At 36.1% G+C, this 15,665-nt stretch overlaps 1 protein-coding gene across 4 annotated transcripts in view; it reads left to right on the forward strand.

Moving 5' to 3' along the window:
- Positions 1-15,665, forward strand: part of LOC137985444 (uncharacterized) — a 48,485-nt gene that overhangs the window by 6,959 nt on the left and 25,861 nt on the right. For 3 of the 4 annotated variants that reach the window (XM_068833061.1, XM_068833063.1, XM_068833062.1), the window contains 2 exons: positions 2,912-2,935; positions 15,103-15,296. In XM_068833061.1, the coding sequence (XP_068689162.1) occupies positions 2,912-2,935; positions 15,103-15,296 (218 nt within the window). Of the gene's footprint in view, positions 1-2,521; positions 2,726-2,911; positions 2,936-15,102; positions 15,297-15,665 lie in introns of those variants that run through there. The other variant, XM_068833064.1, reaches the window with a different exon arrangement.

Below are 15,665 nucleotides of genomic sequence, written 5' to 3' on the forward strand. Positions count from 1 at the left end.
TGGATGCACTTATCAGCTTTCCCACACGAGGGCTTTTTAAGACTGCTTGCTGTGCACTATTTAATCGTGCTTCCTTGTGGGAGACAAATGAGGCTTTGTCGTTTGTAACAGCTTGCAGGTTGTATTTATATATTACCTACACAATGTGTTAAAATAAACAAATGCTTTTAGAAGTGACCTATAATTCATCGTTTTTTTTTTTTTCGATATAGACTAGAAAATATAACCACTTGCAGACTCGATTACAAAGGCTACATTTTCTCCCAGGTACATCAGTTTTGGTCAGGCTCGGGTTTGTACCCAAACAATCCCGCGCAGCCGTTCGGGACTTCAGGATACCGTTGGAATAAAGGCAATCCATCCCTCTCGTCAACCTCGTGGTTTAGTCTGCTGTTGGTCGGAGGAGTTATTCTTTCCTTTAGAACCTCATTTCCGATCCTTTGTTTTCGGAAAAAAAAATCAAGACCTTTCTGTGTTCTGCGAAAGATTAACCCGAACTTTCCACTTTGAGTGTTTTCAGCCAAAAAAACTGACGCTCTTAGGACAAACCGAAGCTTTAAAACAGATTTCTCCAATGCAATTATGTAAGCAAAACAGATCCAATTTATATTCTTTGCACCAGAACGTCCTTTATGACTAAAAAAATAACACACTGTAGGTGCATTTGATACATTAAAAAAATGAATTGTGAAAATTGCAAATCAACAAATATTTCCACCAACATCGGTGAGATGTAAGTGCAATAATTATTTTGCATTTCGGGATTCAATGTAGCAAAACTAAAAAGAAAAAAAGAAAAAGGGGCGTTATGTTATTTTTATTTTCGTGTATTTTTAAGTATTTCATTTGCCCCAAGTCGTCATTGACAATTAGACAGGAAACAAAATATATTTGTTTTTGTATATTTCAATAAGTTTATTTTGTAAGATAAAATCTTCTTATAGTTTTAAACTCTTCCGATGGAAGTAATTGAGACTTTGTTTACGGGGAAATATCGCCTAACTGAATTTTCTCTTTAATGTCGTCAAAATGATTTCGTGACCTCCAGTGTCAACAGTTGACGTATTCACAGCGTGACATGTCGTAGAAGCACGTGCGAATTTTTATGCCATGGGACATGCGTCTCTAAAGCCTTTGGATCTTTTTACCATCAGAAGGATTCACATGAAATCTGTATGACACTGCTAAGCCGACTTCATAAGGAACATAACATAAGGAGCTGAAATGCATTCACAGTTTCTGAAAAATTTAAGACTAATAAAGTTATTAGCAAAGGTATCACTGACATCTGCGACTAACACAGGCGCGATTTTTCGACCCTATAATTCAAATCGGCTTCGCGACAAAACATAACGGAAACGAAAGTGACCAAAAAATCAGTAAAGGTGTGGGAAGACATAATCCGACTCCTTCCGCATTTCGATAGAGATTTAGGAGGGCCCTCGAATGATATCGCCATAGGGTGACACGATACCCAGTTTCTCAGTTTCAAGGAATGCAATTGGCGGCACCAGACACATAAAAACCACGCTACAAAGTTCCGGAATGCAGGTCTTGACACATTATGTAAACAGTAAAAACAAGAAAAATATTTCGTAATTTGCCATCTTTCCATTAGGTTTTAGTCCATGTATGAGAAAACGACGCCTCAGATCATTCTAGTGCACTTGAATGTTAAAGAGATCTTGTGAAAATTCTCTGGATTTTAAACTCCAAACTCAAATTTCAGTTGTTGACAAGTTGTATTTGTCTACAACACGAGTTACTTAACAACTTAATCAATGCAAAATCCTAAGGAAGATATCGCCTCCAGCTGGACCCTGTCAAACAAAACAAGAGGGAAATTTTCTCGAATTTCCAGTTCCAGACGCTTTGTTCATCAAATGAGAAATCTTAAAAATGCATCAAGTCTCTTTTTAATTTAAGTACTTCAGGTATGAATGAGTACGAGGACTTGAGAATGGTGAAAAAGCGTACGCCTTCATTGCCCAACAAAACCGGGGGGGAAACTCGTGATCGAAATGTTGGCTAATTATATCTCTTTTCTTTATGCTTATGTAAATATTTGCTCCCAGATTTCCGTTTTTCATCCGTATACATGTGACGGCAGGACTCACTTTAAATCTCAGACTTGCTTTCTCTGCGTTTAGCGACCGTTCTGTTGTTCAGCAGTGTGCATTATCAGCGCTGGGCTTCAATCACGCAATCGAAAACAGTTGACTGCCCTTTTAAGGCAGAAGTTTAATTCCATGGTTTCTTGTCTCCAAGACGGAAAATGTACTCTCTTATCAATGATCTCTCGAGGTTGCCTTAAGCGCACATTTTCCTGTTCGATAACCTGAGATAGGCACTGTCGTCATCGTAGGAAATCAACAAAACAAATCAAATCTTGTAGATTTCATTCAAGTAAAATGGAATTGTTGATTGCAACCCCCCGGGATTGGATATCACGTGAATCGACGGCCACTCGAAGCCAATCAGGTGACGAGAAAGGAAAGATGCGGCATAGTATTTCCGCCGTCAGTCAAATAAACATTCGCCATCTTGAGAGTTGGTCGTTTGCAATAACCTTTGGAATCGAAGGGTTTTTGGAGATGTTTTTGCTTTCCATCTTCTTTGTGCGCCCTTGAGAGCTCATAAGCTACTGGTTGAGGATCGTGAGGTCCTAGCTGTGGACAAATTTTGCAGAAATGCCGCCCGTAAAGCGTTTACAGCAAAAACCGAGGTACATGTGTGATTCTAGCGCGTCGAGTTGTAGAATTACCAAGGGCGCTCATCTGAACTGAATATGGCAACTATTTCAATTTGATTTCCGATGAGGCGACAGCTTTCTCTACCGATGCCTGCTTTTGTCATCGGAAGCACTGAGTAGTCAGCTTACCTAATAAAGCTTTTGTTTTTTGTTTTTTAGAACCAAGAGCACAGACAATTCAAGGTTAGTCATACGTCTAGTTTGTAAATACATAGCACATTTGGCGTCTTAAGTCTTTCCGTAAATTTCTTCGTGCAAGCGAAACAGCCGTAGTTGAAATCGCTACAGCTTTCGCAGACATTTCTGAATATGAACAGCTGCCATCGTCTTTAGGTTACGTTTGAAGCTCGCACTAAACGGAAATGAAGACCTGTATGTGCTGTTTGCATGCATGCATGTTTAGTTATGGTGTCGAAGAGAGTTACGGTAAATGTCTCTTGGCCAACCTCGCCGTTGATGAGCGCTTTGAAAGCTGCTTTGTGTGACAAGAGGGCTTCAGAATACCGCAGCATTTGATTTTTGTGAGTATAATGCCATTTCTGAAGACTATCGACTTGTTTTTCAAGTGTTTTAAAATTTGTTTTGTGGTCGCAGCCTTGTTCAAAACGGACCGGTTTACCGTGCATAAATTAGCCGAGCATCAATATATTAATTGCCAAGTTTCGTTAAACGTTTCTCTCTTTCCTTGCCCGTAAGAGTGCGTCTCGAACTCGAAAATCATCGACTGCAGTTCCTTGGGCATGATTTAAACGAATAAGATAAGATTTGTGGGCGTTTTGCTTACAAGTAGACATTCGATTGAAATGCATGTTAAAACTTCGAACTATTGTATTCGCAACAGACCTCTCGAAGAACTACCACTTTTGAATCTTAAATCACGCGATTCGATTCATCTTTCCTCCAAGATTGATTTTGTATTTCCCAACCCTTGATTCGTGGTTTCGCATTAGTTACTTCGCTTTAAAGTTGGAAACTTTTAACATTTTAGAGTGGTCTTGCCCGCACACGAGATTTTTTTTGTTTACATTTGGTTACTTATGTTGTGTGAGTGAACCTCGTCTTTTACTAGATCTGACAGCTGCGTTAAGGATGTTTTATCGTCGAAAAAATTGTGGATCTCGTGTCTTAGTCTTTCTGTTTCTTTGGCGTCTATTTTTAAGTGGTTTTAGGGTGGTACGTAACAGTTTTTGTCTTTTTTTACATGTAAGTCAACTGGTGGAATTGAAACCGTACAGGCGTTTACTTTCGAGTACGTCGGTGGATTCGGAACTGTCGAAATCTTATGCGTGATTAATTAGCTTGCAGCTTAACGGTATTTCGTTGATCAGTTTACTTATTCTGAAACACGAATATTGAATGTATTTTCTAGCGTCTCTGTGGATGTCGGCGGTGTATTTAAATCGAAGAGGACATCGTGTTTCTCAGACGTCATTTTGTCATTCTGCCTGGGAAGAGATTTATCTAATACGAAAAACGTTTTTCGGATCCGATTCGATATCATACCGCTTGATTATTTGTTTGGCACTATTTTCTGCTTATATCAGAAAAGTTCTGTCTTTGTATGAGGTGACTTTTTTTGCAAGTGGAGTTTTTAGGTTGTGTTACTGTAAATTCACAGAGAGGAAGGAACATTAACTGATCCCCTTTTAAAACACCACATGAATCAGATAATTTCCGCACCTGTGGTGCCAAAAATTTCTATTGATCAGAGTTCAGCCGTTTCATTTTTAAGCTCAATTCTTTTCATGAGTAAGTTTGTACAAATCATTTCCAATTGATTGGCATTTGTGCATGAAAATATAATATTTCCAACTGTTTGTTCTGTTGTTTTGCGAGGAGCACCTTTTGTTGTTTTATAACTAAATTGAAGATGTTCACAGTCTCATTCTTAGCATTGATAAATGCTTTTAATCTTGTGGTCTGATACAGTTTAATTTTAGCGTCTCAAGAAGGTCAAACACAAATTAAATCTATTCCACGTGGGTGATACTTCTTACAAGTATTTGCAGTGTGTCTTGGTTTGTGCGGTTTTCTTTAATCTACAGTACGCGATTGTTGTTGCTCCTGAGGATGTCCTAGACAGAAGAATTGTTAAAGCAGTTAGTAATCCTATAGCGATTTCCATGTTTTTAGTTCTCCTAGACAAGGTGTCTGTGAATAGTCAACCTTTCAATTTCGTAGTAATTTTTGCTTTCAATTTCATTTCATTGAAACTGGAAAGTCATGTATACATTCAATGCCATAAATGGAGAGTAGAACATGGTAACATTTTTACCATATGACTTGTATTGTACATGTAAACTTAAGAACTTTGTCTTTCCTTTAGGGTTGGTTAATTTGCTTGATATGTACAGGATGTTTTTCATTTTCAATTCATGGTTGCCACCAATGCTAAAAAAAAAACCTTTTCCAATTACCATGTAGTTTTTTCTGTCCTAAAGTTCATTCCCTTGTGGATGAAGCAGTAATTTGGTTGACAGTTCTGGTGGGTTGACTCAATTTCTGTGACATTGAATTTGATGCATGTGCTTAAGTCTTCCTTTCTACATGTACATCTAGATGTACATTTTATACAATGTACATATATATGCTCTGGTAACTTAAGACATTCATTAACACAGACTGTGATGCATATGCTTACATGTAACTCTTCCTCTCTTCATCTACAATCCAGGTCAAAAGACTTCGGGACACTTGTCAAATTTTGGGGGAAAAGTAGAGAATTTACTGTATTTGCCTCCATCATTATATGAACAACGCGTGTTCTTCTTTCGCTGCCTTTTTTGCGCCCCCCTTTCCCCTAGACAATGTTGAAACATGCAAGCGATCGATGAACAGATCTTGATTTCAGAGACCATGAAAACTCAACATTGTAATGGGGGGGGGGGGGGGGGAGGGGGAAAGCGGGAATTGTCCCAACAGTTTTGACCAGGGTTGTCTGAGAAAAGAATTTCTTGATAATTGTTCTCAAGGCCGGCTAGGGTCATTGAATCTCTTTAGAGAATTGTCTCAGATAGCAAAACAATGTATTGCACTGGTGTAGAGGTAGTGTGAGGAAGGAATGTGAAAACGGTGGGTTGCATTACAGTGAGCAGTCAACAGTTCTCGGCCACATTTGTCGGCTATTTAAAGGAAGATATTTAAGTAGAAATTACTTTTTAAAAAAGACTGTACAAAAAAACACAACTCTTTCTTTTCTATTCATGCAAGCGCCTTTTGGCTTTAAACGATCACTGGATCTGTATTTTTCAACATTTCTCACCCTAAAAACAGCAAAAGATCAAATTGGATGTTACCTTATTATTTTTGCAATGACCGAGAAATGTTGAAAAATATATTAAGCGTTTCTTTGTTCAGAAATGAACGCCAATTAAAGATCAGTGAAAGTATTATGTATAACACAACACCCCATATATTCTGGTAGCTACATCAAAAGCACAACCAGAAAATGTGTTTTTTTAGGAGTGAGAACTTTTGCCATTGTCAACGATGGCTTAGGTCTCGCACAGACAATTCAGTTTTGTATGACACTGATTTTTATCAGCAAGATGACACGCAGGAAATTTGACGAAGTAAAATCTACAGAGACATGAATGTGGCTCTTTCCCTTGTACTATTTTATTGTCTATGCGATTTGTTGTCTTTCAACTTGTAAGGAGTCGAGTTCTGCTTAGCAAAGTCAAATGATTCTGCAGCTCGAATAGAGGCCTTTAAATGCGCAGAGTCTGGGAACGAGTCTCCTTAAAAATATTCTTCACTGGTTTTAAGCTTCCATAAAACAGGCTTACTACAATAAAACAGTTTTTAACACAATGTTACAAATTGTTCACTATTTTGAGGACATATATGATACTGTTTCCAGTTTTGTTTGATGAAACTCAGTTTCAGACAATCCGGGTCAAAAGACTTTAAGACACTTGTCAAATTTTGGGTGAAAAGTAGAGAATTTACTGTACATCATGCCTCCATCGTTATATGAACAAGGTTGAAACATGTGAGCGATCGATGAACGGATCTTGATTTCAGAGAAAAATCAACATGATTGTAATGGGGAAATAGGGGAAAGCAGGAATCGTCCCAACAGTTTTGACCAAGGTTGTAGATGTACATTTTATATATGGGCTCTGGTAGGATTAGACATTCATTCCGTTGGGGGTGGGGGGGGGGGGGGGGGAAGGGGGGGCTGCAAACTGTGTTTGACAACTGTTTGAATTTGTTGCTCATAGGTGTGGGTCATGCTTTTTCCATCTGAGCACAGCAGCAATATGTTGTAATTCACTATTTTAGGCTTCAATCAATTTCACAGATGATAACCAATCAGTGTTCTAAAAGCACAGCAACAGTTCACAATCCACAGTGATTTGGGACACAGTATCAATTATTCTGCTTAGTTTTTGGAGGATGAAAAATGGCTGCAAATTTGCTCATCCTGCAAAAACCCTTTTTGGCAGCTTGGCAAACCATGTCTGCTGGTATTTAACGTTATATTTTGCCCCAATTGGTCCTCCTGTTTTGGTTTCAATCCCCTAGTTATCCATGTATAATAAAAGGAAGTTGTCGACCTCGACTACAGTTTCGATCCAGGTTGTCCTAAGGTTCAGACTTCCATTCACAGCAGTAGGTTACAGTCCTTAGAATGAATTTAAAGCTACAGTAGATTCTGCTTGCTGGTTTTTTAATTTCCAGAATCATTAATTTTTGATCCAGGGCTGTTTCAATTTTTATCAATAAAGGGCAAAATTACTGAGCGCTGATTGGCTGAGACAGAGGGCATTTTTTTCTTAATTGAGGGCATTTTTGGTAATCAAGGGCATTTTTGGTAATCAAGAGAGGGCTTGCCCTTTATTGATAAACAAGTAATGGCACAAGTGCTCATACTATTAAGGATTAATTGCACTTGTGTTTTGGAAATTTTCCAAATTGCCCTCGTCGCTTTGTGACTCGGGCAATTTTGGCAAAACACTCATGCAATTAATCTTTAATAGTACTCGGCCTCATGTGATTATTTACCTATACAAAGCAGGTTACAGGCGGCCTAACTCTGCCTGCAGGGCCTCTTACCACGTTTGTCTAGCCTATGGCAAGGTTGTTGTGTTTGAGTTCACAAAGCGATCACAGCTGCATTTTCTACCAGGGCCAGCTGCGTAGGGAAAAAATATTTTCAAACCTCTGTCTGATGTGTCACAAATTTTCTGTTAATGCACAACAGAGGATGATACGATGAAGATTCCACACACTTTGAATTTACTCCCCATTTTGGTGTATCCATTTTTTAAATTTAAGACCTCGAAAGTTATTCAGACGTTCAAGTAATATGCATAATCCATAGACAAAAGAGTTCACATTGTTAACGAATGTTCTGCTATCTTTTAGAACTTCTCTTCATATCGTAATACTATTTACTGAATCATTTTCCTAGAATAAATACTGAATCCTTGAGAGGAATTTGTTATGAAGCGAAAAAAGTGACATTCAAATTCTGTTGTAGAAAGCTTTCATGTGACATGTGTCCGGAAAAAATTAATTGGTATGACCCATGTTTTTTCAAAGATTGTTTTTTTCTTGTTCTGATACTGAACATTTAACGTTATAATATCCACCTCTGGAGAAAATAACTCACTGTTATTTCTCAGTGTCTTTTACAATGAATATTCATTTGGTCTTTGTGTTTTGAGAGTAGTTATTGTGCCAAGTAACAGCTGGAACTTAGTACATGTAGTTCCAAACAGGGTAATTTCACTTGTCTACCTAAATGTGCACTGTATATAATGTGATTAAAAATAAAAATCAGGGATAGTGTATAGGTAAGAATGATATTTCAGTACAGGGCTCGAAATTGTGACCAATACAGTCGCATTTGTGACTTAAATATCTGGAGAGGTCGCAAATTTGCGACTTGTGTTTTTACCTTTGCTCTTTCAAAACAAAAGGGTTAGCTGTTGTCACTTTGCTTCTACTTTTGCTAAAATAAATAAGGAAATGACAAAATTATTTTGTTTCTCGCTGTGAATTTTCTTTCAATCTGAAGATAGTGTAATTGTAGCGTAATTTAGCTGCGATGTTACGTGCACAACTTCACTTCTTCGATCATTCGCCATTTTCAGCGGTTTCTTTACACACAAGTATTGCTGGTGTATATTTTGTTTTAATAAATCGCTGACAACACAATTTTGCGACTACATGTAGCTGTAAATAGTATTATCTTCCTATTGAATTTGCAAGCGTGAAAATTAGCTTTTGGCATCTTCCTTGTTATTTCTTTCACACCATTGTTTTCATGTTTAATTCTAGTATGTTGATTAGTGACGAGGGTTGTACTGTCGGCATACATTTCAGTGTTATTGCTGTTGATATAAGTCATGGCCTCTGGTTATTTTCTTGGTACAATTGAATTATTCCATTGAGCTCAAAATATCTCTTTATTTTCGTTTGTTGGATAGTCCTAGGTTGATCTCATTCTGACGTTATTACAAGAATAAAGTAACTGAATAGACAGTTTACCTGTATTGTTTGTTTTTGTTTTCGAGACAAGCTAAACAGGAAGTGACTTACATGTGTGTTTTGTGTTGAGGTGATCTTTTGAAAGGTCGTGCCTCTGTTATCCAGTGATAATTTTTAATCCATCAGAAATAAAAATAGTGAGTTCTGAAAGCCATGTTATTGACCTGTTGGTGTTGAAAGCTTGTTTTTGAGTTGGCAGTGATAGACTTGAACACTGTTAGCAAACCTGAAATTTAATTTCAGCTTTATTTCATAATGAGAACACACATTGTGGATGTCACACAACAATAGATTACTATTGTATCTTACATGTATTAAAGAGGAATAAAACGGAAAAATCTACCCAATTTCCGACTGGGAAATTATGGAAAACAGAAGACACTGACAAAAAAAACCTCCCGACCAAGTACACTTTTTAGTGTCTGGCAGCGATTGGGCTTACATGTATGTGGCTTTACAAAATTGCCGCATGTAATCTTTCTTGAGGCTTTGTTTGACATCTGGGTATATACATACACTGTAGAATAGCTAAATTTTGATATACCTAAATTCACATTTGGAAATAAAAGCGAGGGTTGTGCTCAAGGCTCCAGAGAAAAACTAAAAATATTATATTCTTCTATATTCCTATGACACGTTTAAGTTGGCTAATGTTTTTGTTCCATGATTTCAAAGACTAGATATAGTTTTATTCTGTGGATGGAATTAACTTTCACCATCCAGTAGTTTCAGTCATCAATAATTTTATTTTTGATATTTCCATTTGAAGTCATTAACGCATACTGTGTGCATGGACACAGCCCCACATGACAGGGCTTTCAATAACTTTTGCAGTAGTGACTGGGGTAATCAATGTAAGCGACGGTCACTCTTATCTTTTACAAGGGTTTGAGTGAAAATCAAGGCAGAGTAGCCGGCGGTGAAAGACAAATTTCTGACAAACAGACGGCGGTATACCGCCAGTGACCGGGGCTTCTAATGAAACCTCTGCATGACTGTAATAATAACATGCTGCAGTATGATCTGGTTATGTTTCGACATTCCAACGTTGTGGGAAACAATCTAGATACATGAACATGCACATGTACAAAGAAGATTTCAACAAATACTGATTATTTTAATTAAAATTATCTCTCTTGTATAAGGGAAAGTAAACTCTTAACCTATTGACTTCTGTACTGAGACATTAAATAGATTTTACTCTGTCTAATACCAGACGATTTTACTAGTCAGTGGGTGTGCGGTTCATGATCGGGAGTCAATGGATTAACAACCTCTACAATTACATCTACTCAAAAACTATACCTGCTTTAAGCCAAATGTAAGATTTAAAATTTTTAACTTGCGCGTGCAAAATATGTGCATTAATTAAAATATTGTTCAGTGCTGACACTCTATAACTTAATTACTCACTGATGCATTCAGTGTGATGTTGATATGGTATGTTCTTCGACAAAGCTCTAGATTGAGTGTTAGCAGACTTACAGTGAATTTTTCAATGTCATAATTGTATAATAGTATATTTTTTGCGGCATTGTTGTGCCGGGTAATTTAGAGTGAAAATTGATGTTCAAAATTGGCCTAATTTCAAAGACCTATTTATTTTAGCTGTCTTTAACATACATTTACTGTAATTTAGGATTTTTGAAGCAACTAACAATGTTGTGGCTAATTAGAGTGAGCGCCAAGTATAGGCTTGTGAAATGTACATGTAGATGCTAAAAGTTGTGGTTAACCATTGAATGCATCAATGGCTATATATTGATCACGAATTGCACGTAAAGCACACTGTGCCATTGTTGTGTCTATGATAAAGTTTTCTTGTGTAAGACATCTGTAACTTAAAAATGCCTGCTCATTGCAAGCTGTTGCTCTGACCACAGTGGCTGCTCATACATAAATTAGTTTGTTGGTTTGTTTGAAAAATAACAAGGAATGCATTTCAAGGCTAAGGAATACGTGATGCAAACACCAATTACACACAGCCCGAAAAACCAAAATATTAATGACTATTAATGAATGAGTCATGGTTACTAATGTATGTTGACAATCTTCAGTTTGTTCTATTTTTTGTGTAGTATAAAGTGGAATTGCCACTTGAGATGCATTAAATTTTAAAGAATTTCAACCATTCTCGTTTGCACTAACACCATCCTGTTCTAAAATTACAGCATAAATTTGAATAATAATTATTATGATTGTTCTTTGTTAGACTGGCCACTGGCTTCAAATCCTGTCAACATATTTTTGCAAATTTAAGAACAATTAAGTCATTTTCTTAAGCCAGTGAAATATTGGTCTAATTGTGCACAGATCAGTGAATTAAAGATAGCATCTAAAGTATGTAAGTTCATACGTGTTAATAAAATGAAAAATAATTACATGTACGAGAATTTTATCTTCAGGATTCACTGAAGCAAAATTTATTTTTCCTTAAATTATGCAAATTGCATGTGGGGAACCTGTCGTGGATTTCAAACAATTTTGCATATGACATGTTGCACATCTGACCTTTGCAAAGGTTTTCTGATGTTTCAGCAAAATTGAACTAGTAAAAATAAAATGACATGTTTGATAAATCTATGATAATTGCTTTTTTACATGTACAAATGAGTACATCATACAGAACAGAAGATTTCAGATTTGACCTTGGGTTGAAGAACTCAGCAGGGAAACCTTAATTAGTTTAAACTATGTACGTGCAGTCCTTACATGTACATTAAATTTTGATTCCAATAAAAATTTTATTAACTTTGCTGTCCAGTATTGACCTTCACAAGGTTATCAAAGTTCTGGCTATGCAATATTAATGCACTAAAAAAATGTGTAGTCAGGTCTGCTGAATTTTATTGATATAATTTTTTTACTTCATACACTTAAGTAACAGTGCATAATACACGGTAGTTTGAGTTGTTGGTGTATGATCCATGATGAGTACAAAACAAACATGTTTTTAGATAAAACTACATGTACATAGTACCTTTAAAAGAGTTTTCCTTTTTATGAACAATGACTTGTCAATTCCACTATTTGCTAATAAAAGAGAATGCCAAAACGTACAAACTGTAGGACACTTGTCGTGTAAAATACATACAGATGCAAGAAACTACATACAAGAACTTATTTTGCTGTTAAATGTCTTTCATTTTAGTAATTATAGCACTGTGCAAGGAAGTAATTTTTTCATATTTTGAGGAAATTACTAATACCTACTTAAACCTTTTGGTCCCATGCGAGACATTAGACCAGGGGGATGGTCTTTGGCAAATATTATTCTTCCGGTCATGATCAACAGGAAACCCATCAAATTTCAATCTTTCTCAGCATATCAAAGTTGCTTTCTGATACTGTATACATAACTATAGTTTTGAAACAATGATAGAAAGATGTCCTCACAGCAGGCATTGGATGATACAGTGTATAAAGATGTCCTCACAGCGGGCATTCGATACTTCGATACTTCACTGGTTCAATGATCAACACCAGGTTTCCACCTAACAAAGTTGACCTTATTGCTCACAATCAATCCACTGGCTTTAGCTGTCAACTGTATTTTGTAACTTGGTGCAACATTGTAGAAAAGCCTACAAATTAAAAGGCATTTATTGCATTATTTTTTAACCATTAGAGCAACTTTTACTGTGGTTCAAAACCTGTTATATCTTTGCAGTCATACATTTTGTTGTCATATCATAGCATCATATCATATCTTTATTTACCCGCAGATTTTAACTTGAGTGTATATGTGGCTGTTCAACATTCCCTGAATTTTGTTCTTTTTTGGGTGACCTTGAGAGTGAAAAAAAGGGTATTTTGAGATCCAAGCATTTTTTGTTCAAAAAAGAGACCTCTCAAAAACGTTTGAATCACCCTCAAAATCCAACTCTTTTGAGAACATTGCCAATTGGCAGCCTTTAAATCAGCTTTCAAGCACAAATCTAATTTAAACTAGGTAGGTGATATTCACTCAACTAACATCTTTTATAACAATCTCTATTAATTTATCTTATAAGTTGAGATATTGATTCTAAAATTGGCAGAATATTTTTTTGTTAATAACAAAGTCTCTTGCTTTTATAAGTTATAATCAAAATAAATAAATAAAGACAATGAGTTATATAATTACGGTGTATTTTACCCTTGCCTGAAAAGTTTGGCAAATTGCCTCAGATTCATACACCATATTCCAAAATGGCCGCCATTTAAATATTCTTTTGTTTTTATTCAAATAAGCCCTTGATGCCTTGTTCTTAAGCTTAAAATTCAAAAGAATATTTTATCTTGAACGAGGCAACAAGGGCCAATGTGTATCCGCATAAATCAGTGGCCATTTTGGAATAAGGTGTATTAGTTTTCACATTCAGCTTTGTAAAAAGCAATTTACTGTATGTGTATGATTGAAAACTGGAACTTGACATTATTTTGATCAACATATTTTCAGTATTGTAGGACTGCATGTTAAGGAAAGGAAAGGAAACAAACTTTATTTAAGTGTCTAGTCGTTCTAGCGCTGGAGCGCTAATTGGGAACACTGTAAACTGAAATTAACAATGAAAGTAAAACAAGTAGAATGTTGGTTTTTGAAAAGCTTTCTTTTACTGTGTTAATTATTGAGTATTGCAGTGGTACGCAAGTATCATTAAAGAATGTATAAACAATTAAATTAATGTGTTGTTGGCATCCAGGGGAAGGAAACAGGTTAAGTTACAAGTGATTCTAAGTTCTTCACAGTAATTTAACCTTTTTATCTCACAATGTCTCTGTTGTGGAAGTTTATCCTTCCAAGGGTTAAATGACATACATGTAGTATGTGCATGACCGTATTACATTGTAGAGTGGAACCTCAACAATTAACAAATTAATTATTGTTATGATCCTTTAGACAAATTTATATTGTTTGGAATTTTTAAATACCCTTTGACAAAGTTAGTAAGTGCCATATTAACCTTTTTATCAGTGGGACTGAATTATTTGGAAATAAAATTGACATGTTAAGTAAATTTGAACAGACCAATATTAAATGTATTGTTCTAGTTACAGCTGTAAATATTATCTCTCTGAGATTTTAAATCAAACAAATTTATGCTCATGAGTTACCGTCTTTTAGATAAGGACAATAAACGGAGGTCACATCTCACAACTGTTATGTTGTTCAAGATGTCGCTAAGTTCCGGTCTTGTGGGGTAGCCATACAGTATCTTTAGGTGGCTTTTGGTGACAGTACTGTACCTTGTAGGAGATGTTGTACATGTAAATGTATTTGAAACAAAATAATAACAATAAGATTTTAAAACCTGAGTGTACGGTATCTAGTTCCTGATTTTCATCATGACAAGTGAATTTTGTTTTTAGCTCGCGGAGAGCTATTGGGAAAATTTGTAATGATTTCTGATCGTCTCAAGTACGGCAGGCGCATTCATGCATTCGTTAAATGGTAGTTAAGGCAGGAACTGACAGGCACCAACGTTCCTTCATACCAAGATCTCATAAACTTTGTGGAATATAACTTTTATATATTTATGTGTGTATATGTATACAGTTTTCAACATATTGTTGCGATTATTATTTGTCATTTTTCTCGCATTTTTAATATTGTATTGCCATTGTATTTTTCATTCAAGATGGTCAAATAAAGCGCATTATTATTATCATTAGGCACATTCATGCATTTGTTAAATGGTCGTTAAGAATGATCTTATTCGGCTACCAATAAAAGACGTTCAATATAATATACTACACTGTATTTGTAACCACTCTATAGGCTTGATAATTTGCCATATCACCTCCCTGATGCAGTATCTTACTTACTCCACGAGCTTACCACAGGATACCTTTGATTTGTATTTTAGAGCTGTTGAACAGCGTAAAGAGAGATCTCGAGATGCTGCCAGAAGCAGACGGGGTAAAGAGAATGCTCAGTTTGATGAGCTGGCTAAACTACTTCCCCTACCAAGTGCTATCACATCTCAGCTGGACAAAGCTTCCATTGTCCGTTTGACGATAAGCTATCTGAACATGAAGCAGTTCAATATTCACAAACAAAGTAAGGAAAATCATGGGTTAAAGAATTTAAATGAAGAAGTTGCAATTCAGGGAGTTTATTAGAGGCCAGGCAGCAGGCAAATGATTAATTTTGCTTTTTAGTTAAAGGGGCTATGTCATGCAAATGTAATAGGCTATTTCCGAGTTCATGTCTGCCTCCTCTTCAAAGCGAGTCTAAGTGCGAAGTTTTTGTGATGGTAATTAGTTCTACTTTATATATGAATGAAAACTAATTTTCATAAGAAAAACTTCGCACTTAGACTCGCTTTGAAGAGGAGGCAGGTATGAACTTGGAAATGGCCTATTTCATGACACCCAAAATGCCCAAAAAGTACACTTTGAATGAAACATTGCAATTCTTGGTTTTCAC

This window comes from Montipora foliosa, chromosome 14 (genome assembly GCF_036669935.1).
Source record: "Montipora foliosa isolate CH-2021 chromosome 14, ASM3666993v2, whole genome shotgun sequence".
NCBI lineage: Eukaryota > Metazoa > Cnidaria > Anthozoa > Scleractinia > Acroporidae > Montipora > Montipora foliosa.